The sequence below is a fragment of the Sesamum indicum genome, linkage group LG6 (assembly GCF_026168435.1).
Source record: "Sesamum indicum cultivar Baizhima isolate 11 linkage group LG6, ASM2616843v1, whole genome shotgun sequence".
Taxonomy (NCBI): domain Eukaryota; kingdom Viridiplantae; phylum Streptophyta; class Magnoliopsida; order Lamiales; family Pedaliaceae; genus Sesamum; species Sesamum indicum.
Window position 1 is genome coordinate 24,008,879 of NC_142662.1, and position 26,116 is coordinate 24,034,994.

A 26,116-nucleotide genomic window follows, 5' to 3' on the forward strand; every position below is an offset into this window, starting at 1 on the left:
TATCATGTATTTTTCTAAAAGTTTAAATGCATTAATAAAAAAGGGTTAGCAAAGAAAACACACGAAAAAATAAACAAATATAATACAAAAAGACAAAGTATGAAAAAATCTAAAATACAAAATATATTGAAATGTATGAATAATCAATAACTGCTAAATTTTAACCAAAAAAAAACAAAAAAGTCATAGTGATGTGTTATAAGCTTATAACAACTTGCAAGGTTGTTCATTAAAATTAAATTCTCGTATTTATTAATTTTTAAAATAGCAAAAAACTTTTACAATTTTCTTGAACTTAACACTTTTGTTTATTTATTTATTTATAAATTGTAAGTATTAAACAGTGATATTTGGGAACATGCAAATCCATGAAACCCAAGAAACCAAAGTAATAGTAGCAACTGGCTGGCTGGGTAGGTACTTATTTGATGCAACTGGCTGGCTGGGTAGGTACTTATTTGATGCAACTGACAGAAGTAACATTAAATAATCAAATGTGTATGGGATCCACAAAGAGAGCAACAAGCTGAGGAGCCATATACTTTTCAGGATTTGTAATCCCATCTTCGCAATTTTCATAAGTCATTTCTGCTGCACGAGCATAGTTCAGAAGCTGCTCAGCCACAATATCCCTGCCTAGTACGGAAGTTTGAGTTATCCATTCTGTATTCAAATCTTTCCACGCATCTTCAACTTGTTCCACAAACTTATCCAGAGCCTCTTCTTTTGATACGCCATATTGTTTCATATAGCAACGGACTGCTACTGGCAAATTTCCTCCCTTGCTTTCACGCTTGTGTACAAAGATGTTAAATTAGAAAGTGCATATCTACAAAATGTTAGTATACAAATTCGATGATCAGTACTTCTTCAGTTCTTACTTCATAACTTCCCAAGTCGTTCAAATATCGGCCAATCTTAGCAGCAGCTGCAACAATCTTAGGTTCACTCATTAGCCAATCGATGGTCTCTTTCGGGGCAGATTTCGCAGCCAGAATGTTGGAAGTGAGAAGCACATAGACGCAACTTGTGACCATCATGTTAGCAACGTACTCTTCAAATGTAGGCATCGGTACTTGTCCCATAGCCCACTTCAGCATCTTGTCGTAAGCCTTACAAAGTTGTTTCACCTTCACATTGTAAAGGAAAATTATTACATCAAAGAAGTTAATGGATATTGATGAGAAACTTCGGACCAGATATAAGTTCAAATGTAAAATTAAAAATAAAAATCAGGATAAAACAATATAACGAGGAGTGGTACTGAGAGTAGATCAGAGTTTGGGTCTTACTGATTCTTTGGCATAACAAACTGCATATGATTTTCCTTGCTTGGATGCTTCGATTTCGTAGTCCTCATATATACTCAGAATAAACTTGTAGACAATTTTCATGTAATCTGGTAGTTGATAGATTTCATTGACATCCCACCTAAGATTAAGAGTAAGGTTAATTAAGACAAATGTTTTAGCCATGAAAAAATGACAGCCAATAAGTTGGCCCACATTTGTCATAAAAATAAATAGAAAAAAACGTCTCCACTTAGTTTTCCAATTATACCCCAAAAGTTGCAAATTATATTTTTAATATTATTTTAATAAATAACTCGTGATAAATTACTATTTTTTAAAGTGCAAATTTTTTAATTTGAGAACTTGTGAAGATTAAAATGTATAATCTTATCAAAATTATACATATACCTTTCTAAGATTTCAGTAAAAAGGTGAGCATTTTCAAGTGTGGCATAACTATCGTATGTATCGTTTGCTGTTGTAATCATTTGTGTGCTTTTAGCAATAGCCACTCGAGCATAAGAATCTTGAGGTTTAAAATGGAGTGCTATGCCCCAAAAATAGGCCTCCACCAATCTGTCTCTTGCGTATGGAAGTTTCGATTTCAAGTCAAATTCGTTCCACCACCTGCAAATGAGAGAGAGAGAGAGATTGTAGTTTTAGTTTAATCTCAATAATATTCAAAACAGGAGTTATGAGTCACCTGGTGAGGTCATGGAGCTCTTTCTTGTACACATTCTGCAAATAATTGAAATCCAGTTTGGCTAGTTTTAGAAGCAGTTGATTCTTTGAGTCATCTCTTTCGTAGAAGGAAATGAAGTGGCGGGTTTCGATTCTCGGAACACCTCTGTGGAGTGAGTGCTGCAGAGCTCTCTTCACCTGGTCTTGAAGTGGACACTCTAATTGTTGCAACATACGCTTCAGATGATGGGTTGTAAAGGCCACAGCCTCTTCCAAGATTGCTTCCCCATGAATCCTCAGCTGGGCGGCTTCGTACAAGCTTAGCAGACCCTTACCATCATTTTTTAGGGTTTCTTTGAATTTATTGTCTTCACTCTTAAATTTGTCAAAAACACCTATTTCAATTACATATGTTTGTAAAATGTTTAAATTGACCCATAGTGTTACATATGATAATAATTAATCGTGGAGAAAAAGTATGATAAGATAAATAAAAAACATACTGCATGAGACAAAATGACGATGTTGCCTGAGTAGACGAAATTGAAGTGCAGTAGTGAATAAGTCATAGTGATTTTCATCCTTAGGGTGAAATTGGAAGATTTCTTGAAGTTGATCTTCAATCTCTTGCTCAAAGTGATATGCCACTCCCAAACGCTCAAGCGTGTCGATCAATATTAGTCTATCAGCAGTTCTACTTCCTTTAGCAGTCAGCATGCTCCTTGCTTCTTCCTTTGGTGCTTCAATGTCTTGGGCATACTTTTCTTGTACCTATATATATATATATTTGTATGTTTTTAATCAAAATTATCTAATGTCAACACGTGGTATGTGTTAAAACATTGAATTGAACAAAAAAGATGTCATGGAAAAGTTATATACGCATAAACCTTATTCATGTCCGCAGAGAGTGAAGTGAAGGTATCTGCCCACATGGTTGGGGCGGAACTCCCAATGGTCGGGCGGACATCCATTCTAATTGTAGACTGCTGACAATAAGAGCTCTCTCTATGTAATCTTATCTCTTTTGTTGATGATAATTTTGTGAATATATGAATAAACACTTCACTTATTTATAACGTTACCCTGTTTGTTTATCACGTTTTTATTTCTCGTTTTAGCATAAAAAATCAGGCAATTCTAGTGAGACAAATAATGACTAACACCACTGTTAGAAAATAATAATCGATAATTCAAATATTATCTCACAAATACGTCTTGCATATAATTAAATGATTATGTGCACATAAATGTTAATCATATAAGTATGCAATTGTGGGTCGAATTAACCTTAAGTAGGTGAAGCATGTCAATCCACGCATATGGATCAGACTCGTCTACAAGCCCTTTCCTTTTATAAATCACGAACACATCGTCTTTCTCGTTGATTCGAGATCACCCCCACGAATATATTTTCAAGATCTACTACACGTCGAATGTTGCTATAAATCTTGTGTACACCACGAACATGCTTTCCTCACCTTGGTGGATTATTATTAGAATAATTCACTCATTTACACACCTCAAAACGCTCATGGTAGCTAATATCACATCAATTTTGGAAATAGACGATAAGGCATAAACCCTAAAATACTATTAGATATGAATATCAATATGAGTAAATTTAATGCTTCAAATTTGGAAATTTATCCGTTAAGTTATAATTATTTAATTAATAAACTTTTAATAAATTAATCGACTAGAATTATTTGACATCAATTTTTTTTTAAATCTTTACATAGTTTGTTGACATATTTTTTTTCATTTTGCTACTTTGACAAAATTGCTCGGCTTTTAACGATAACTTCAAATTAAATTTTTGATAAATTAATTTGACTACTGTACGTGATAGCTTAAAACATAAAAAATACATAAGAAGTATAAATTAGTTAATCGCGAACACAAACACAAAGGCAACCAGATATAAAAATATTATGCCAAAGTTAAAATATAATACTAATGATTAAATCTTCATTTATGTGTCGAAAGTATCCCAATCGTGTAATTTATTAAAGGAGTGTTTGCGAGAGTTTTAAAAATGTATTTTTCAGCTATTGGTTTCTAAAAAGCATTTTTAGAGTAGGATAAAATGCATAAGATCCCCTTGTATTTTAAAAAGTCTGCTAAAAATTCTTTTCTATTTTAAAAATAAGCTAAAATACCCCCTGTGTTTTATAAAACTCAACAACAAACGCCAATTCCGTTAGTAATTAACGGAAGGTGAATTACACGCACTCTTTGTGCATGTAAGTGTATTTTTTTTTAACTGTTTTGACCTTTTTGTTAGGTATTTTTTTACTAAAATGCCCTTTTTTATTTTTGTATTTTTTTATAATTAAAATTAAAATATTAAGTTATATTTAATTTATTTAATATTAAATATTAAATGAAATTATATTTGAATTCAAATAATTTTATAATTATGAATTGTTAAATCTAAAATTATTTTTAATTAAAATATATATTTAACTACAATAATTATTATTATAATTATTCTTAATTAGGTAAAATATTTAATTATTATAATTATTTAAAATATTCATAATTAACTAAAATATGTTTCAATTAATATAATTAAAATTAATTAAAAAAATTAAAAGAAAAAGAAAAAACTTGTCTCTAAGTTTTCGGTGCCGTCCAGACGAGTTTTCGGCCTGCAATGGTACCATTTGAATCTTCTCTTCAATAGGAATATTTTTATACATTCAATTTGAGTTTTCGTCAACCAGAGAAACTAAGCTTAAGCCACGACCGCCGAACATATTTGCCGTCGATTCGTCGCCGTCCGATCAAATGTCGATCGCGGACCACCACCATCAGACTTGTGTATTCAAGACGATCCTAACGAGACCGGCCTCACCTATTTTAGTAAACTATTTATGGAGATCCGACGATTTGAGGAATTCAACGTCGATTCTAACGCGACAGAGATGATGGTGGGCATGGGTAGTTAGTTTTTATTATATATATATAATAATAATTTTTTTTAATTTTAAATTATTTATATATTATATAAGTTAAACAATTTGTTGAATCTAGACCTTTCATTTTTTTAGAATCTAACAGTTGAGATTAGTTGATTAGATTTAACAATCAATGCTTGATAAAAAAAGATTCAAAGATCATTAAAATAAGAAACAATATATATTACGTAAGGGTATAACAGTTATTTTCTAAAAAAATTAACATCGTTAATTAAGTTTAATGGAGAGGGGGCGATTGAGCTACGTTTAATAAACACATGAGGATTTTTAGCCTATTTTTAAAATATAAAGGGGTTTTTAGTCGACTTTTTAAAACAAAAGGATTTTATGCATTTTGTCTTTTAAAGTATTTGGAATGAGAACTTCTGTTTGTGAAACCGCTAAGAAAAGAACTTTTAGGCTAAAAGCTATAAGCACTTTGGGGGTGCTTCTAGTTGTTTTAACTTTTTTGTAAATAAATTCAACTTTATTTTGACTACTTTACCTTTATTATAATAATTTTAATTCAACTTTATTATTTTTAATTTTTAAAATTGTATAATTAAAGTTGATATTAAAATTTTCAAATAATTTGACAATTTAACAACAATCAAATTTACACATGCACTTTCACAAATTTAATATTTTAAACTTTTTATATTTTATTTGGTATATCATCTAATTATATTTTTAATACTTATCACGACCTAATTTTTTGAGGCTGAAATTTAATGGGTCAGACTCAAGTCCCACCTAATTGTTTTAGGTATATGGATAGAATTCAAGTAGCATTACAAGACTTTCAATTCTGGCGCAGTACCGACACTTAAATTCTGATTACTAATTTCTGCTCAAAGATTCCACGCATATGATACATGTGTGATAAATTATGTTTGAAAAATTATAAATATTTTTTAAATTAATAAACGTTTAACAAATACCCTCTACAATGGACTGTCACGAGAGCATATTTATTAGATGATCGTTAATTATAGAAGGTGTTTGTAATTTTTCAATTAATAAGGAAGTATTACAATATTGCAAACTTCAAAAAAGACTATTGTAATTTACCTTATATCTAATTGTACGTTATTATTTTAAATGTATGTACCGGCCATATGAAATTACACTTTTGGGTATACAACTTTTCACTTGTGCATTTATGTATATATCATAGATAGTTGGGACCGTGAAATCTCATTAATCTTTAGATAATGTAGCTTTTATGACTTTTTCTGAGGTCGGACCCAATACTGTACCATCTTATCAATTACCCTCATACGTCTTCATGCATTAATGCATGTGAGGAGGTATATTTTCACTGTTATAAGGGTAGTTTACTCTAAAAAAAATTATTTAACCTGCAATAAGTTAGTAATCAGTCAATCAGTGCGACTCAGATCATTGTTGTATGAACTCAGATCACTGTTGAGACATATCAACACGTATGGTCTGAGTGTGGGACTAAATTGAAACCCCCATTTGGTTCTGAAATTGAAAAAAAATCCACATATGGGACTAAATGTGCGAATTGACCTGAGCGTGGGACTAAAATTGAAAATAGGTCCACTTATGGGACCAAAAATGTAATTTATCTCAAAGGTTGTTCATTAAAGACGTTAAAGCAAAATTTATTAATAAAAGCTAAAATGTTGTTCATTAAATATTTATTAATTTTTAAAATAGCAAATTTTTTTTGCAATTTTCTTGAACTTTAACACTTTTGTTTATGTATTTATTTATTTATTTCTAGCATGCACATTTAAAAAAAGTAAAAGTGTTTATAATAATATAATTTGTTTTTCAAAAATTCAAAAAAATATTTTTCTCCAGAATTTGTTTTATCAAAATTCTGCCACAAATAAATAAAATACAGTTAAAAAAGTAATCAATAAAATTAAATTAAGAAATTGAATTAACCTCTATATTAATTCTCAATTGAACACATTTCTACAAAATATTCAATTAAATTAAAATACACAAAAGAAGAAAATAAATTCATACAACCGCATGTGAATGTATTACAAAGCATTTATTGGTCATATATAGATTTCGTCATTCTTTAGATAAAAGCTAAAATGTCGTCATTCTTTTCATCTTATAAAACATCATTAGTACACAAAAAAAAAATCTAAATATTAAACTATATAATAAAAATTTAATGGATAAAACTATAATATATAGAAAAAATAGTGTATAAAAAGATACAAAAGGATACATATTTAAATAGAAATAAAACTCATTTTCAAATTATATATAATCATACAAATAAATATTAAATGAAATGTGTACATATTCAGGCTAAATAAATGTATTCCTTCTTGTAGGAAAATAAAATTCGAACAATAAAATTAAATTATAAATTCATAATTTAAATGATGAAACTATAATATATATATATATATATATATATACATACACGTATAAAATGGTGTAAGATACAGACGGGAAAAACTTTTAAAATAAAATATAAAGGCAGATTAATTATTATAATCATACAAATAAATAATAAATGGGATATGTACCTGTTAATATTAAAAAAACATGTTAAAGAATTAAATAAATTTATTCCTTTTTGTAGAAAAATAAAAAATAATTAAATATGAAGAAGATCAATAAATTAAACTATAAGAAAATATTGATGGATGAAAACTAAAATATATAGAAAAAAATTACTGTACAAAGATACAAAAGAGTAAATATTCCTTACACCCATCACTTATACCCATCACTGCAGTTGATGTCAAACAGACAGTGTTTGACATTGTTGAAGATAAAGCACCTAGACTTGATGGGTTATCATCGGGTTTTTATAAAGCTGCCTATCCAATAGTGGGTCCAGAGGTTACGAAGGGAATTTTGGAGTTCTTTACCACCGGAAAACTATTGAAGCAAATCAACACCACACTTCTTGCACTTATCCCTAAGGTACATGCCTTATGCTGGTCACAGGTTTTCGCCCTATTTCGTGTTGTAATGTATTATATAAGATTATTGCCAAACTTATTGTGCCAAAGTTGAGTATGGTGTTAGATAAGTTGATAAGTCCTTGTCAGGCTGCCTTTATTCCTGTTCATAGTATTGGATACAATATACTGTTAGCACAGGAACTATTTACAGGCTACAATCAGGAGCGCCTACCTCCTAGATGTGCATTGAAAGTGGATATCCACAAAGCTTATGCGGTAGAATGAGATTTTCTACTTGCAGTGTTACAACTGTTTGGATTCCTGACTACGTTCATTAAGTGGATAGATGAGTGTGTCACGGCATCCTCGTTTTCCATTGGGCTGAATGAAAAACCTCATGGTTTCTTTACGGGATCGAGAGGGTTACGATAGGGGGACCCTTTATCGCCATATCTGTTCATTCTAGTAATGGAGGTTCTGCATTTGATTCTGCTGCAGATGATTGATCAGGACATGTATTTTTCTTTTTATTGGAATGTGAGCCTTCTCGATTATTTCAGCTTGAATTCGCAGATGATCATTGCTGGTCTGCAAAGCTGATATAGACTCTATAGGGGTCTTTAAGCAGGGGTTGGACCTATTCGCCTCTTGGTCAGACCTCCGGCTTAATGTGCATAAGAGCCATCTTATCATCTCTCGATCTACACAAGGGATACGGGAGCAGCTGTTACTGATACTCGACTTCCAGGAATATTATTTTAATTATTATTTTATTATATGTATAATGAGATCAAAAAATTTAATCAATAATTATGATATCAAAAAATTTGGGCTCTCCATTCACACCAAATCTAAATATATATAAGACTGTGTCCATTAGATATATCGGGGGGTTTGATTTAAAATCACATGGCCTGATTCTACGATACACCGACTTGAATGATTAATCTTATATTTCGAGTACGATATCTTGACATCCGTATAGCCAATAAGTCTAAAACTTTATCAAGTGTATTTTTCTGTGAGTATGATCTTATCTGACGGTCTGATCTGAATTTTGGTAGTTCGATTAACCCATGTTGTTCAACAATGTAAGATGATAGTTACATCAATGTAATTCTAATAAACATTTATAAATATATAAATTTACTGCAAATTGTGAACATATATTAATCTCAACTATAAAATATTTTTATGTATTTCAATTGCATTAATTCAGATAATTGATGCTTTTCTATAACTTTAAACTGTTCAGAATGATTTTTTTTATTTGTACATTTTACTAATTATATTACTACTAAACAAATCAATAGTTTATATTTATAACAATAAATTAGAGTTTCATACTATATTTTGATATATTTATAATATAGTATACATTATACAATCTATTTTATTACTTATAAATTCATGTAAAAAATTGGTGATTCCCATTATTTAATCTAATAACATAACAATAATAATAATAATAATTTAGTATGCATTATCCAATCTATTTTATTACTTATAAATTTATGTAAAAATTGATGATTCCCATAATTTATAATGATAATAATAACAATAATAATAATAATAATAACAATAACAATAATAATAATAAGAATATTAAACAAAAAACCAAAAAACAAAAAAAAAATTAATAAATCAGATTGAGCTCGAGCTCAACATATAGGAGTCGAGATCGAGCTCTGATCGAGCTTGAAATTACAGAATCGAGCTTGACTCGTTGCTAGCCTTATGTGTGCCTTGGTGGCGTGAGTTAGCCTTAGTGGTTGTCGTCCTTCGGTGGGTTTGAGCAACTTGTGGTTGGGCCACCGGCCTTTGTAGCTGTGAGCTTCCCTATGCAACTTTTGAAAGACAGTTTTAGTCCATATGCACTCATAGGGGTATAATTGTCCGAAAATATACCAGAGGACTAAAAGTAAGCAATTTCGTAAGTTATTGGACCTAAACAAAAATGAACATAGTTATCATACTAAAATAAAAATTAGGCATACTTAGCGGACTAAAATAATACTTTTCGATATACATACATATGTATTAATTAGCAGTATTAAACAGTGATATTTGGGAACATGCAAATCCATTATTATTCAAATCCATGAAACAGAAGAAAACAAAGTAGTTGTAGTACCAGCTGGCTGGTGGCTGGGTAGGTACTTATTTGATGCAATTGACAGAGGTTGCAATAAGCAACATAACATTATTAGATGAGTATGGGATCCACAAAGAGAGCCGTATACTTTTCAGGATTTGTAATCCCATCTTCGCAATTCTCATAAGTTATTTCTGCTGCACGAGCATAGGTCAGAAGCTGCTCAGCCACAATATCCCTGCCTAGTATGGAAGTTTGAGTTATCCATTCTGTATTCAAATCTTTCCACGCATCTTCAACTTGTTCCACAAACTTATCCAGAGCCTCTTCTTTTGATACGCCATATTGTTTCATATAGCAACGGACTGCTACTGGCAAATTTCCTCCCTTGCTTTCACGCTTGTGTACCAAGATGTTAAATTACAAAGTGCATATATACAAACTGTTAATATACAAATTGGATGATCAGTAGTTCTTCAGTTCTTACTTCATAACTTCCCAAGTCGTTCAAATATCGGCCAATCTTAGCAGCAGCTGCAACAATCTTAGGTTCACCCATTAGCCAGTCGATGGTCTCTTTCGGGGCAGATTTCGCGGCCGAAATGGTGGGAGAGAGAAGCACATAGACGCAACTTGTGACCATCATGTTAGCAACGTACTCTTCAAATGTAGGTATCTGTACTTGTCCCATAGCCCACTTCAGCACCTTGTCGTAAGCCTTACAAAGTTGTTTCATCTTCACATTGTAAAGGAAATTTAATTACATCAAAGAAGTTAGTGGATATTAATGAGAAACAACGGACCAGATATAAGTTCAAATGTAAAATTATCAATAAAAACAAGGATAAGACAATATAACGAGTGAGAGGTACTGAGAGTAGATCAGAGTTTGGGTCTTACTGTTTCTTTGGCATAACAAACTGCATATGATTTTGCTTGCTTGGATGCTTCAACTTCGTAGTCGTCATATATACTTAGAAGAAACTTGTAGACAATTTTCATGTAATTTGGTAGTCGATTTATTTCATTGACATCCCACCTAAGATTCAGAATAAGGTTAATCAAGATAAATGTTTTAGTCATCTTTGCAAAAATTACAGCCAATAACTATTTGCTATAACTAATTTATTATTAATCATGACAGTTATTAAATACTATATTTTTTATAGTGACAAACATATTCATATAGATAGGAGTAATTATATTAAAACCTCCCAAAATATATTAAAATTTAGGTTAAATTTAATTTACTCCCTTGTGCTATTTAAAAAGTGCAAAAAATAAGAAGATACAAAAAAATATCCCCATAACTTTAAAAAGAAAAAATGGCAACAAAAACCCCTCAATTAACGTAGAGGGTTTTATGCGTTGAGGTAATTTCTGAATTGAAAATTATAAATATTTAATAATCAATCTTCTTAACATATGACTTCTTTAAAATTTAATATTTCTATTATTGAAAGCTGTAATATTATTTAGATAACCAAAAGATTTAAAAATTTGAAAGTATTATTTTTAAATTTTTTGCTTTAAATTAAAGATTAGTATAATATAGATAAAAATGTAATTAAGTTACTAAAAGAAAGTGTACCTTAATTTTATTTAATTATGAGATAATAAAATACAAAATATTTAAGATGCGATAATCGGCCATTTTATTAAAATAATATAAAAAAATATTGCAATTATACCCCAAAATGGGGTATAGTTGCAAATTAAGCTTCCCATTTTTTTTTTTTTTTCCTTTAATGCCCTAGTAGCACTAACAACTTGGGCACATATTTTTGTGCCATGTCGTCAGTGCTACTAACGACTTGACACTCCTATTTTTTCTAATATATCTTGTTAATTATTGGTTATTGTAACTTTTTTTTGTTAATAATTGTGGTACATTAATTATCTAGTAAACATACTTTATCTAAATATGTTTTTCCTTCTTTTTAAAATTTACATATTTATACTATTTTTTTAGTTTACTTGGCTAACCAAATGGAAAACATCCAAATAAGCTGTGATAATAAATTAAACAAAATCAAAGGATAAATCAAACTCTGGACCACGTTAGGGCCATATCTCAAAATGTTTATTAAATTGTCACACATCAAAGAGTAGTAGCACAAGATATGGCTCCTTAAAGTCCTTTGCCACAATAGAATGATTTGATTATGATGATTAAGAAAACAATGGACCAACAGAACCAGTGACCAAAATAGAAGAAGACCTCGACGACAACGGTAACGATGAACTTGTGAGACTAACAAACATTATTAAAATCTGTAATTAATTTTAATTTTATAATATTTTAGTTCTTATATATATATGTTTATTTATATATAATTTTTAATTTTATTAGTTGGTAAAAATCAATGAAACAATTAACATACTTTTATTAATATTTTTTATTATTATAAAAATATTACATAAAAGTTTCATAATATAATATAGTTAAAAATCATAATTAATTAGTAAGTAATACATAAATATAATTATAAATATGTGTAAAGTAGTATGGTGGACCAATTAAAATTTTGGGATATTTCAATTAGTCCATGATACTACTCTACACACTTCTCCTCGTCCAAGTCAATAGCAAACTATCATAATTGCTAATAAGATGGACTGACCCCAAGCATGCACGGGCAAGAAATTAAATTCATAACCAATTACAACAAACCATGCTCTATTGCATCAAAATAATATGCAACGGCAAGACCATAGACATCGATTCAAAATAATGAAGCCAATACTTCAATACTTTTTTTGTTATTTGTATAATTTTTAATTTTTTTAGTTGTTAAAAATTATGTAAAAATTAATATATTTTTTATTATAAAAATATAAAATATTATAAAATTAAAAATAATAACTAATAATTAATTTTATATATTATTATTAAATATAACATAAATATAAATTAATAAATTAAAAAAAATATAGGGTCCCAAGTCGTTAGTAGCACTAATGACTAGGGCCCATAAAGATATGTACCTAAGTCGTTAATACTAACGATTTGGTGCATGTTTTTCATTAAAAAAATAAAAGTTACGTATGTAAACACCTGTTTATTCAGTTACGTATTATTTATCGAAAACACTTGTTTATTCAATACGTTTAATAAATACATATTGCATATTATTTTGATACATATTGCAACTTGTGATAAATTATTTTAATAAATAACTTGTGATAAATTACTATTTATTAAAATACAAATTTTTTAATTTGAGAACTTGTAAAGACTAAAAAGTATAATCTTTTCATATTTATATATATACCTTTCTAGGATTTCAGTAAAGAGGTGAGCATCTTCAAGTGTAGCATAACTATCGTATGTATCATTTATTGTTGTAAGCATTTGTACGCTTTTAGCAATATCCACTCGAGCATAAGAATCTTGAGGTTTAAAATGGAGTGCTATGCCCCAAAAATAGGCCTCCACCAATCTGTCTCTTGCGTATGGAAGTTTCGATTTCAAGTCAAATTCGTTCCACCACCTGCAAATGAGAGAGAGAGAGAGAGAGAGTAGTGTTAGTTAAATCTCAATAATATTCAAAAAACAGGAGTTATGAATTACCTGGTGAGGTCATGGAACTCTTTCTTGTACAAATTCTGCAAATAATTGAAATCAAGTCTGGCTAGTTTTAGAAGCAGTTGGTTGTTTGAGTCATCTGTTTCGTAGAAGGAAATGAAGTGGCGGGTTTGGATTCTCGGAACACCTCTATGGAGTGAGTGCTGCAGAGCTCTCTTCACCTGATCTTGAAGTGGACATTCTAATTGTTGCAACATAAGCTTCAGATGATGGGTTGTAAAGGCCACAGCCTCTTCCAAGATTGTTTCCCCATGAATCCTCAGCTGGGCAGCTTCATACAAACTTAGCAGGCCCTTAACATCACTTTTGAGGGTTTCTTTGAATTCATTGTCTTCATTCTTAAATTTATCGAAAACACCTGTTTATTCAGTTACGTATGTAATATGATTGTGACACAAGCAATATATAAAGTTATACCGTATGTGTATAAAACGTCAAATGGGCGCACTCGTCTATGATTCCATTACATGGATGGTGATTGTGCGAAAAAAACATAATAAAATAAATGAAAATGAAACATACTGCTAGAAACGAAATAGCGATGTTGCCTGAGCAGACGAAATTGAAGTGCAGTAGTGAATAAGTCATAGTGATTTTCATTCTTAGAGTGAAATTGGAAGATTTCTTGAAGTTGATCTTCAATCTCTTGCTCAAAGTGATACGCCACTCCCAAACGCTCAAGCGTGTCGATCAATATTAGTGTCTCAGCAGCTGTACTTCCTTTAGCTATCAGCATGCTTCTTGCTTCTTCCGTTAGTTCTTCAATGTCTTGGGCATACTTTTCTTGTAGCTATGATCAACACAATCATCATAAGTCACCCATACATACATATTTTCATCAAAATTAACTAATGTCAATGTATAATCCGAACGTTGAATTAAACAGAAAATATGTCATGAAAAAGTTATATATGTGTACTCATAAACCTGATTCACGTCCACAGAGGATGAAGTGAAGGTATTATCCCACATGGTAGGGGCGGAACTCGAAATGGTCTGGCGGACATCCATTGTAATTGTATGCTGACAACAAGAACTCTCTCTCTCTCTATAATCTTATCTTTTTTTGTTGATAATAATTTTGTGAATTTATCAATTAATACTTCACATATTTGTAGCTATGTAAGAGTAGCTTTGTTAATTAGATAGAGGACGTTTGTTAATTAGATAGAAGGTTCAGATTTTGGAATGAATTCGTCTTCTGCACGCATGTTTCCTTTTCGGCCAATTATTATTTCAGACGTATAACCAAAAATTGTGGACTATTTCAAACACCACCAAATAATTTGGCTGCCATTCAGAAATATCCCATCAGACATATCTATTTGTTTGATTTGTGTCAACCATTAATACAACTATTGTTTAATTGTCGATTGTACTAAGGAAATAATGCAATTTTAATCCACTAATAGAGTGGTGGTGGCAGTTTCAATCATGCCAAATTTGTAATAAAAATTGTATTTTATGAAAATTGATAATTTGTGTCCAAAAAATATCCTAATTTGAGTGGAATTTGTTACATGACCTGCACATTATATTTAAAAACTAGCGTAGGATCCATGCCATGTACGGATATATATATTTTTATATTTTAAATTAAATAATTTTTTTTTATAATATATGGTGCTATTAATGAATCTTTTACACAAAATAAAATTTTTATTTTTAATGGTTAAAATATAGTAGTTTTGAATAGATAGATCAGCTTTTATATATATCTAGTCCTATATAAAAATAAGAAAAAAAATTATTTGTTTAGCCTTTTAAGTTTGCCTGCTATTAATTTTAGTCTTTTAAATTTACCCATTTTAGTTTTAGTTCGATAACTTTCAGAATTGCTTAATTTTAGTCATTTGACCTATTTTTGATCAATTTACCCCTACACAACTTTTTAAGAACAACTTTAGTCCATAATATCTATTCATTTTGCATTTTGTAGCTAATGCTCGCCTAAAATGGTATAAGATTATAGGTTTATTGAAAAATTATGAAAAATTTCTGATTTTTTTTTAAATTATAGAAATTTCCAAAAAAAAATCAGAAATTCCCAAGCTTCATCATCATAATTTTCAAGCATCAATTTCAAAAATGTCCAAGCATCATCATCATAATTTTTAGACATCAACATAATTTAAAATAAAAAATAAACATAATCAGTACATTTCAAAAACTTAACAACGTACTTTAACATAATTTTAAAACAACAGAAAATACAATCTAACAAAATACACAATTAAGCATAATTCACATATATACATTTTAGAAAATTAAAAGATTAAAAAAATAATATAAAAAACAGAAAATAAAAGGGCACCTCCTAAATTTGACGGAGGCGGAGGTGAGAGAGCGAGAGAGAGAGAGAAGGAGTGCTGGTGGTGGTGGGGCGGGGGTAGAGCAGACTTGGGAGGGGGGGGGGGGGGATGGGGGCTAAATGAGAGGGAGGAGGAGAGAAGAGAGGAGAAGGGAAAAATCAACTAAGTATGGCTTATATAAATAATTTTTGGAATGACCATAGCCGTTTCAAAAGTCGTCACAATGAGAGTTATAATATTTAGAAAGCCGTGTAAAAGTCATTACAAATTATGGATACGACGTTGTTTTGTTCATTGCTATTACAAAAGCCGTTACAAAGAGAATTAAAAAAAATAATTATTTTTATTGAAATTATTTTAAAAAAATAAATTGTCATTTTTGACAATTTAATGCTGTGAAAACGTATCATTGTAGTAGAACAATATAATAAAATAAATTTAAAAACAAAATTTTTTATTTGACATTGATACATATAGACAGTTTGCAATAAATTTATATATTCATAAATGTTAGTATTATATTAATGTAACTGTCATCTTACAATATTGAAGTGCATGGGTTAATCGGATTATTAAAATTAAGATCTAACAGTCAGATATGATCACACTTATGAAAGAATTTATTTGACCAAGTTGTAGCTTTATTGAGTATACGGATTTGGATATATCGTTCCTGAAACGTCATAGTAATAATTCAAATCATTGTATTTGTAAATCAGGCCATGTAATTAAAATCATGCTGTCTGATATGACTTAATGGACACATACTTATATACATTTAAATTTGGTATGAATCGGATGCCTGGATATATAGTTTGTCTGTTACAAATACCATTTCCCACCATTTTTTCCGCCTTCATTTTGAATGGCCATTGTAACGGTTTCTTATTAGTTGGCCGTTCCAAAAATTACGTAATTCATATAGCGGCTTTTGTATCGACTTTTGGAACTCTTTATGTTCTGTTATTTTGTAATGGCTTTTGTAACGGCCTCTAATAAAAAATCCATTCTAATTGTCATCATTTTTGTAATACCGTCTTTTTGTACATTTTCCTGCGGTTTTTCCCACTGTTAATGTAACGGCTTCTTATTTTACCTAAAAATTGTTTAAAAAAAATGAGTCGATTCAAAAATCATAGCAAATTAGTAACTGTCAATAAATTATAATGGTTTCATGCACACCACATATTTGTAACAGTTTTAATAGCGGTTATGACTATTATAAAATAAATACATTTTTATTATAAGGATTACAGAAAAGTCGTTACCAAAAGTGTATTTTTTTGTAGTGTTCACACTGTTTATTTGTATGCAGCAAGACTTTTATAAATTTTTTGAACTTTGACGCTTTTATTATTTATTTATTTATTTTCTTTAGCATGGCCATTTACAAAAATAAAAGTGTTTATAATAATATAATTTATTTTCAGAAATTCAAAAAATTATTTTTCCCCCAAAATATTGCTAGTTAATTTTGATGAATTTTCATTTATAAAATTAAAAACTGAAAAAATGATATTTGTTTGAATATTTCAGAATATATTGTATTAATAGTGATAATTTAATTATTTAGTAGAACAAACTATCCAAAAAGATTAAATATCACAAAGTTCAAAATTTGTTTTATAAAATTTCTATTACAAATAAATGAATATAGTTAAAAATTAATCAATAAAATTAAATTAAGAAATTGAGTTAACCTCTGTATTTATTCTTAATTTAATTAACACATATGTCTACAAAATATTTAATTAAATGAAAATACACAAAAGAAGAAAATAAAATTCAAACAACCGTGTGTGCATGTTTTTTTTTTTTTTTTGTTAACTGTATTACAAAGCAAATATTAAATAAGTATGTTAAAAATAGAACAAATACGTCCCTTTTTGTAGAAAAATAAAAAATAATAAAATATGAGAAAGACCAATAACATTATAATATAAAAAGATATTGATGGGTGAAACTATAATATATAAAAGAAATTAGTTTATAAAGTTACAAAAGAGTAAATATTTAAAGAAAAATAAATACTTAATGAAATATTAAGTAGAATAAAATAAATAATCATTAAAATAAAATATAAACCTATTAACACCAAAGAAATCTATTTCTTCTTGTACAAAAATTAAATCAAGCAATTATCATAGAAATGTAAAAAAAATTAACACCATAAGAGAAATAAATATTAAAATTTAATAAGAAAAACATAAGAAAAGGATAGCTACCTCAATAACTTTCAAGTATCTAAAAATTGAAGAGATGCATAATAGATTTCTTTCTATTTAAATATAAATATGATGGAGACCATGATATTAGGTGATTATTTTTAAATTAAATTAGTATCATAATTGGCCTGGATTACATTCCTGGATCAAGACTGCCACTAGCCCCAGCTATATTATAAGTGGACCAAAATTGAATTAGGCAATAATGCAATTTTGATCTACTACCATAGATAGGGGTGGTAGCAATCAGTCTAAATCAATTCAAGATTTTGCAGTAATAGCAATTTTTGGTCTAACAAACTCAAATTTAGTCAGAATTTGTCATATGCCCTGCACATGACATCTAAAAATTAAGGATGTTTAAACAAATTAGGGTGTTTTGGACTACAATTGTCATTTTTTATCAATTACAATTATTTATTGAAAATCTCAAATTGATCTAGAAAGAAACTGCCATCGCCCTTGTGTTAGTAAATCAAAATTATATTTTTCCTATTCTACTAATTATTTGTAGTAATACAAGTATTTATACCGTAGGGCGAGCGTCATGACCGCAGGGGATTTGATTTAATTACTTTTCATTGTAAAGCTAAAATTATATTTTTGGTTCTATAATTTTAGGAAATAATTAGTATTTTTGATTCTGTAACTTATTTCATTTACACTTTTAATCCATTTTTTTTTTATAAATTTAGTCCAGAACGTATCAGGTTTGATCTTTTTATTTGACAAACTTAATCATGTATTCACAATTTTTTTTTTTCTAACAACTCATAGTTGCAGGACAAAAAATAAGATCTATTACAGTATGAAAGGAACTAAAAAATTGTTAAAAAATGATCAAATGTTAGATGTTCGAACTAAGTTTGTTAAAAAAAAATAATTAAATGTGTAAATGAAGTAAGCTATAAGACCAGAAATGCAAGCGACCGGAAGACAGGTATCGCCCCTTGGAATGCGGCTAGGACAGAGGCATTAACAGCACATAGCTTCCAAGCTAAACACCAGCGACAATCAACAACTGGAAATTCAAACCTTTTATTGTTCAATCATGATGAAAAAGAAACACAAATAACATAATCAACACCAACCGACAAACTGAGCTGTGAACATATTTCCATATAATCATATGACTATGGGATCCACAAAAACAGTAGCAATCTGTGCTGCTAAATATTTTTGAGGATGTGTATATCCATCTCGGCCATCCCTGTAAGTGACCTCTGCTACTCGTGCATAGTTCAACAACTGCTCCATCATATACTTTGATGTTGTGGAAATTTCAATTAACCACTCCGTATTGAAATCCTTCCACGCATTTTCAAATAGTTCATTGAACTTCCCCATAGTTTCTTCTTTTGATACACCATATTGCTTCACGTAGCAATCCACTGCTGTCGGCATACTTCCATCCTTGCTCTCGCGCTTTGACAAAAATGAAATAAATTTGGTTGCATCATTTGTATACATAAGAAGGACAACCCTATCATGATGTACAGTCTAGTGACACCAAAAGTTGTCAAATTATTTCTCGTAATCAATATTTTTGTTGTCAGCTATATACGTACCACTGAAGGGTAATTCAACCTTCTTTAGTATATATGTCATGCTTGTGATATAAATGCAGTTAAAATTGTTCTTGTAAAGAAATCAGAAATTCCTGTTAATTAAATTTTGTTAGGGTATAAAATGGACTTAGAGGTTCTTACTTCATCACTGCCAACATCATCTGCATGTCGACAAACCCTGGTGGAAGCTATAAGAGCTTTATTAGGTTCATCAGTCATCAGCCAATCAATAGATTCCTTGGAGGTAGATTTTATTCCTAGGATGCCCACTATGAGGAAGACATAGATGCAGCTCGTGACGACAGTATTGGCAATGTACTCTTCGTACGCAGGCATCTGTCCTCCCATGAACCAATTCATATGTTTGTTGTAAGCCTTAGAAATTTGTTTGACCTTCACATGAATATCATTATTGATTAACATCGAAAGATAATTAGAATTAATTAGAAAAGAGTGGACAAGACAAATTGATATGTACTCAATTATAAGATAAATGAGGATGGATAGGTAAGAGTGTGTCCTTACTGCTTCTTTGGCATAACTCACTGCAAATAGTTTTCCTTGTTTGGCTGCTTCAATTTCGTAGTTCTCGAATAGATTTAGAATAAATCTATAAATAATTTTCATATAATCTGGGAGTCGACCGATTTCATTGATATCCCACCTGTAAAAATTATGTCAATTTTTACTCATTCATCTTCACAAGATGAAATTATAAATATTTCTTCTTTCGGACAAGTAAATTGTTATAAAATCGTGTAAATGAATATATTATACTTTTCCAATATCTCAGTGAAAAGGTCAGCTTCTTCAAGTGTGGCATAATTATCATATGTATCATCAACTACTGTAAGCATTATCAAGCTTTTAGTAACTGCTATTCGAGTATAAGAGTGCTCAGGATGAAAATGGAAAGCCATGCCCCAAAAATAGCTCTCCACCAATCTGTCTCTCACGTGTGGTAGTTTGGACATCAAGTCTAGCTCGTTCCACCACCTTTGAATTGTAAAAAAGAAGATGAGACATTGCAACTTATTTTAATTTACCTAATTACATGTTCAACAATAGACAAATGTAATGATAAGTACGTTGCTTACCTGGAAAGATCATGAAGTTCTTTTTTGTATAGATTCTGTGAATAGCTGAAATCTAACTTTGCTAATTTTAGAAGCATTTCATTTCTCGATTCTTCCTTCTCATAAAAGGAAATGTAATGGCGGGCTTCAACTTTTGCAACGCCTCTATGAAGCGGCTGCTCAAGAGCTCTTTTCACTTGGCATTGAAGTCGCGGCTCTAATTGTTGCACCATGCATTTCAAGTGATGGGTTGTAAAGACCACCGCGTTTTCTAAAATGTCTTCCCCATGAATCCTCACGTTGGCTGCTTCATACAAGCTTAGTAGGCCCTTAGTATCACTTGTGAGGGTTTCTTCAAATTCACCGCCTTCCCCCATAAATTTGTTGAAAACATCTGATCCATGATCAATTATATCATTTGAAGATCGTATAAGTCATTTTCATTTCTCATTCAATTAATATGATCTACATGATAGAAGCTCGCTACAAAGAGCTCTTTAATATACACGACCACTTAATGTTTCTTTCGGTCAAGATATTATAATGTGTTAACGCCTAATAATTAGTTTCAATTCATACATTATCATTATATATTTGCGCGTAATGGTAAAACAAATAAAAAAAGATTGGTTCGATAAAACTAGTCACATATTGCAAATGAAGAGAGAAATATCTAGCAGTCTAAGAATCGTACCGCAAGAAACTGAGTAGCGATGTTGCCTAAACACACGAAATTGAAGTGCAGCAGTGAACAAGTCATAGTTGCCCTGGTCCTTATCTTCAGACTGAAATTTGAAAATTTCTCTGAGATGATCTTCAATCTCTTGCTCAAAGTGATATCCCACTCCCAAACGCTCAAGCGTGTCAATTAGTACTAGCTTTTCTATTGTTGTACTTCCTTTACTCATCAGCATGCTCCTTGCTTCTTGCTTCAGTTCTTCAATTGTTTCAACATACTTTTCTTGTACCTATGAAGCCATTCATCGTATACCAACTCATTGGAAACATAACATTATATAATCAACATGTTATAGAAACCTTAACAAACAAATTTAACCCCCCCCCCCCCCCAAACAAATAGAAGAGCTACGGAACCTCCTAAACTTTTCAAGTATGTGGAAACTCCCTATCTCCCATATCAGAAGGTGCGTGATCCTTTTCTTAAAATTCAAGAGGCCCCGTTACCTTATTTTTTGTTCAGAGAATTTTTTTGTCTATTACTATCTTCACATAGCCATTTGTCGTGTATAGTCCACAAATGCAAATATGCAACATCCCGAAACGAGGATGCAAAACAACGTTAAAACAGAAAGGGAGCAGGTGGAACATGCCTATATGCGCGCACAAACCTTATCGTCCAAAGAAAATGAAGTGAAGGTATCGCCCCACATGCTGGGGGAGTAACTGGTGATGGGTGGACGGACATCCTTGGGGAGACTGGGAAGTGTATGATCAATAACGTCGGTAGCTGCAGCCATTTTTGTGGTTAATAAATAGACACTATCTCTCAATCTCTATTTGTATATTTCTTGACATGTGTATATATGAATGACTATTTCACTTATTTATAGACGCATAATCTGGGATAGCAGATTCCGAATTGCAATCCTGTGTGATCAAGTTTAGAATAACGAGTCGTGATTTTTTAAAAAATATATATATATTTTTTTTATAAAAATGCCCAAATTGTGATTCACGATTTGAAGTGATGACTCCAAGTCGTGAATCACGTAACAATTTTAAAGTTTTCTCAAAAATTATTTATTTAGTAAAAATAATTTTGACATTGTCACTGGGAGAATTGCATCTTTAGTTCTGTAACTCTATAAGAGGTTACAATTTAATTTGGTCATATACAAGTCACATGCAAATTTTCAATTAAATTGGCAGGAGCCTGTGGTAAATAACTATGATTAACCATGGTTAAATACAACCAATGCGAAAAGTCAGTTTATCCACCATGAATTTTTTTTTTTTTTTGCCTTGGCAAATGTTTTACCCATACTCTGCTAATAATCGTTACATGACTGTAGTCAATAACTATTTACTACAAATATTTATTTTTAACTATGATAATTAGTCATGATTAAATATCATATTCTTTTAGTGATAGCAATAATTTAAATGCACAATATTTTGCCAATAATTTTTGCTAATTACATTTTTTAAAAAATAATTATCATTATTAAAACTTTAAAATTTATTATTGTGACAAAAATAAAAATTCTCGTCATTAAATATATATAATTGACAATATTAAAATTGTCATTAAATTTCTTTTATTGCTGATTTTTCCATTCTTGTAGTGATAATTTCTATTGAATACTGCACATCTCACTGCTATAAAATGCAAAGTGACAAGGAAATTAAGTTTAGATAAAGACGAAATTTACCAGAAAGTGTCGGCGCATATGATAAAGACGAAATTTCGTAAAAGAAAATGTTCATATTTCAATCAACAATGACGTGCCTTTGCAAGTATAGAGACTTTCAAAATTAGAGTCAATATTGATTCAACCTCTGGAAGAAGTATTTGCATTGGAAGTTTGATGCAAATTAAATAAGGGATAATTTTTACACTACTCACATCTCAATTTAGCGTTATTACACATAAATTTTTTCAAATTTAAAAAAGTACATCTAAGTATCCCATCATTTGTTTATGTATAGCAAAGAACCTCTCTATTGATTAAAATTTATTAAATTTATTGATATTAGCAAAAAAAATTGAATCAAAATTCATAATTAATCCTTACTGACTTATTACTCACTTATTGTAGGTCAAACATATTTTTTCTCACAAAAATACCCTTAAAAGGGTACGGTGAAAATATATCTCATCACATGCATTGTTGTGTGAAGATAAATAAGGGTAGTTTAGTCATAAAAAAATTATTTGACTTGCGATAGATCATTAATTCAATCATCTTTTTTAAAAATTTAATAAATTTTAATTGACGGAGAGGATTATTTATTGACAGAAACAAACGTTAGGAGTATTAAATATAATTTTACAAACTACATTTATCTATGTGTGTAATAGCCGCACCCCATCGAGTCAAACCAATTAGTTTAACCCTTATTACAACACACCTTACTTCAACTATTTGTTCAACTAGATGTTATCTAGTACATTTTTATATATGTTATTTAGTACCTTTATTACTTCCTATAAAATTTTCACATCCATATACTAAGTATATAATTTTACAAAATTTATAAAATAAGATTGTCAGTTAGCATCACCCTATTATATGTCTAGTCTAATTTCTTTATTTGATTTGAATTAAGTATCGAGTGATTAAAATTATCAGTTGATCTAATTATTATTAATTTATTTTAGGTATCAACTTTCATGGGGCGAATTTTGCATATCAATTAGGGATTGGAGTTCATAACAACATTAGGTATTTCAGTGAACAGGCCAATCAGTATGGGTTCAAAAGAAAACTCTTCCAAATTAAGTGTTCATTAATTAATTATTACTATGTGCGATGTATTGATTGGTGAATGACGTAATAGCTCTAACATTCACCAAGTGAGAGTAATTTAATTTAATTAACCCAATGAATTTAGATTAATTAGGATAATAAAACTTCTATAATTATGATCAGGCCACTACTTCTGAATTCAGGTTTTCATATTTCCTTTTTTGATTTGCAGTTCTTCGTATTGTTTTAAGTTAATTAAGAACTTGAATTGCGTGTTTTAATATTAGATCGTATTTACACACTAAAAAAATATCAAATGTATAATTATTAAAATTATTAAAATTATTAGCGGCAAAATATCAAATGATAATATTAAAATTATTACAAAAAATATATATTGAGCCACAAAAATTTTAATCTTATCACTGTATAATTATTAGTGTATGAATTGTGTATAAAGTTATTACTATAGATAATTAATGGTATATTTATAGTGATAATTTAGTAACAATTAATATGAATATAGTGACAATAAATGATTTTTGTCACTAAACTGTAACCGGGCGTGTATCACTAGTTTTTAGTGACAATTAAATGCATAATATTTTATTGTTAATTCTTATTAAATTTTAAAATTTATTATTGTGATAAAATAAAAATTATCACCATTGAATATATGTAATTAGCTACAATATTAAAATTGTCACTAAATTTTTTGTCGCTAATCTTATATTTTCTGGTAGTGACGGTGAAATATGCTTCCCGAATAGTATGATTATGCATAGATTCCTCCTCGACAGGACAGAAATAGTAAGAATCACATCGGGAAGGCTCTATTATAACCCTTCGGTGACTAAGTTAGATATAGCATAAAGGAGAAATGCTTAAATTAGTAAGAAATTCTAGGGGCAGCAAAAGTTGTACTCAAGGCATAGAGAGTTCATATTTGTAGATTTATCTAGTTGTACGATTTTATGTAAACCATAAATTTAAAAATAATCAGATGGTCATCATGAGTTTATACACAGTTGGATTTGAGTCTGACCAAGACCAGTTGGGACGACTCGAATAATGATATACGAATCCTGACCTGTCAGCGATTCAACACAGTGTCGAGAACATTAGATTTATATACAACCTTCAGGAGATTACCCGACAACAGAAGTTTATGAACCCCCACAATCCAAGCCCATGTTTGTCTCACAGCTCAATGTGTTAGGGCGACTGCCTCTTAATTTGTTGGGCTTAAACGCCCAGATGATGACGCGTATCCGGATTCAATCGTACTATAAAAGTCGAAAAAATCTTCACAAAAATTTTTAAAATTAATGAGGACTAAGTTATAAAATAGAGGTTAACACTTCAATATTTAATCAGTAATAACTTTTTTATACTAAATAAATAAACGAAAAACTCCAAGTGCTGTGCAAATAATAGTTAAATATGATGCTTTTTTGAGAGGAGTTAAATATGACGCTAAAGTGTTGAAGTTCGTGTGGAGTGCAAAATTGCCAAGATTCGAGGACTAGTTACGGTAAAATCACACCTCTAAAGTTGTGTGCGATTGTTAAATAACAAAAAATTAGTTTGTAATCCAGATTTATCTGGACGAAAATACATGACCTCTTGACCGAGTCTAACCAATTGAAAAATCCATTTACCAACTGTTTGAATAGTAGATTTTAGTTGAATTACGTGGCATTAATTGGAGATTTTAGCATAACATGTCTGACGATAGTAGGTATATGTGGGACATATTGTCCCTGATGTACGATGAATCACCTTGCTGGATTGGATTCATTTTCTGGGACCGACAACTTTTTCCAAATAAATATACCATGGACTTAATACATTGCTCATGGACCAACAAGATCAATCCTACTGGGCTGCTTGGTGGATGTCAACTTTATTAGCTTTGAGCTTTGAGAAAAAAAATATTCGAAGGGGTATTAGATGAGATTTTGATGGAATATTT

At 30.1% G+C, this 26,116-nt stretch overlaps 3 protein-coding genes across 6 annotated transcripts; all 3 read right to left on the bottom strand.

Annotated features, from left to right (window-relative positions):
* Positions 1–289: 289 nt before the first annotated feature.
* LOC105163619 (tau-cadinol synthase) lies at positions 290–2,997 on the bottom strand. Its single transcript, XM_011082033.3, has 7 exons — positions 2,864–2,997; positions 2,477–2,744; positions 1,996–2,368; positions 1,701–1,919; positions 1,293–1,431; positions 882–1,130; positions 290–793 (listed from the first exon to the last, which is right to left on the bottom strand). The coding sequence occupies exons 1-7, from the start codon at positions 2,945–2,947 to the stop codon at positions 491–493; spliced, it is 1,635 nt and encodes a 544-aa protein (XP_011080335.1). The 5' UTR covers positions 2,948–2,997; the 3' UTR covers positions 290–490.
* A 6,541-nt stretch (positions 2,998–9,538) lies between these two features.
* LOC105163618 (tau-cadinol synthase) lies at positions 9,539–14,661 on the bottom strand. Of its 3 annotated transcripts, none has more exons than XR_002287209.2 (8): positions 14,457–14,661; positions 14,052–14,319; positions 13,515–13,887; positions 13,216–13,434; positions 10,841–10,979; positions 10,428–10,676; positions 9,980–10,339; positions 9,539–9,692 (listed from the first exon to the last, which is right to left on the bottom strand). XR_002287209.2 is itself a non-coding variant. In XM_011082032.3 (7 exons), the coding sequence occupies exons 1-7, from the start codon at positions 14,538–14,540 to the stop codon at positions 10,052–10,054; spliced, it is 1,620 nt and encodes a 539-aa protein (XP_011080334.1). In that variant the 5' UTR covers positions 14,541–14,661; the 3' UTR covers positions 9,912–10,051. The 3 variants fall into 3 exon arrangements, 1 of the variants encoding a protein (XP_011080334.1); XR_002287210.2 differs by having other exon boundaries at positions 9,556–9,792; XM_011082032.3 differs by lacking the exon at positions 9,539–9,692 and having other exon boundaries at positions 9,912–10,339.
* Positions 14,662–19,088: 4,427 nt separating this feature from the next.
* On the bottom strand, positions 19,089–22,291 carry LOC105163683 (gamma-cadinene synthase). 2 transcript variants are annotated; one of them, XM_011082125.3, is made up of 7 exons: positions 22,060–22,290; positions 21,405–21,678; positions 20,732–21,104; positions 20,412–20,630; positions 20,160–20,298; positions 19,776–20,027; positions 19,089–19,491 (listed from the first exon to the last, which is right to left on the bottom strand). In XM_011082125.3, exons 1-7 carry the CDS (start codon positions 22,186–22,188, stop codon positions 19,192–19,194), a joined length of 1,686 nt encoding a protein of 561 aa, XP_011080427.2. In that variant the 5' UTR covers positions 22,189–22,290; the 3' UTR covers positions 19,089–19,191. The 2 variants fall into 2 exon arrangements, with proteins under 2 accessions (XP_011080427.2, XP_088737352.1); XM_088881226.1 differs by lacking the exon at positions 20,412–20,630 and having other exon boundaries at positions 22,060–22,291.
* Positions 22,292–26,116: the final 3,825 nt, after the last annotated feature.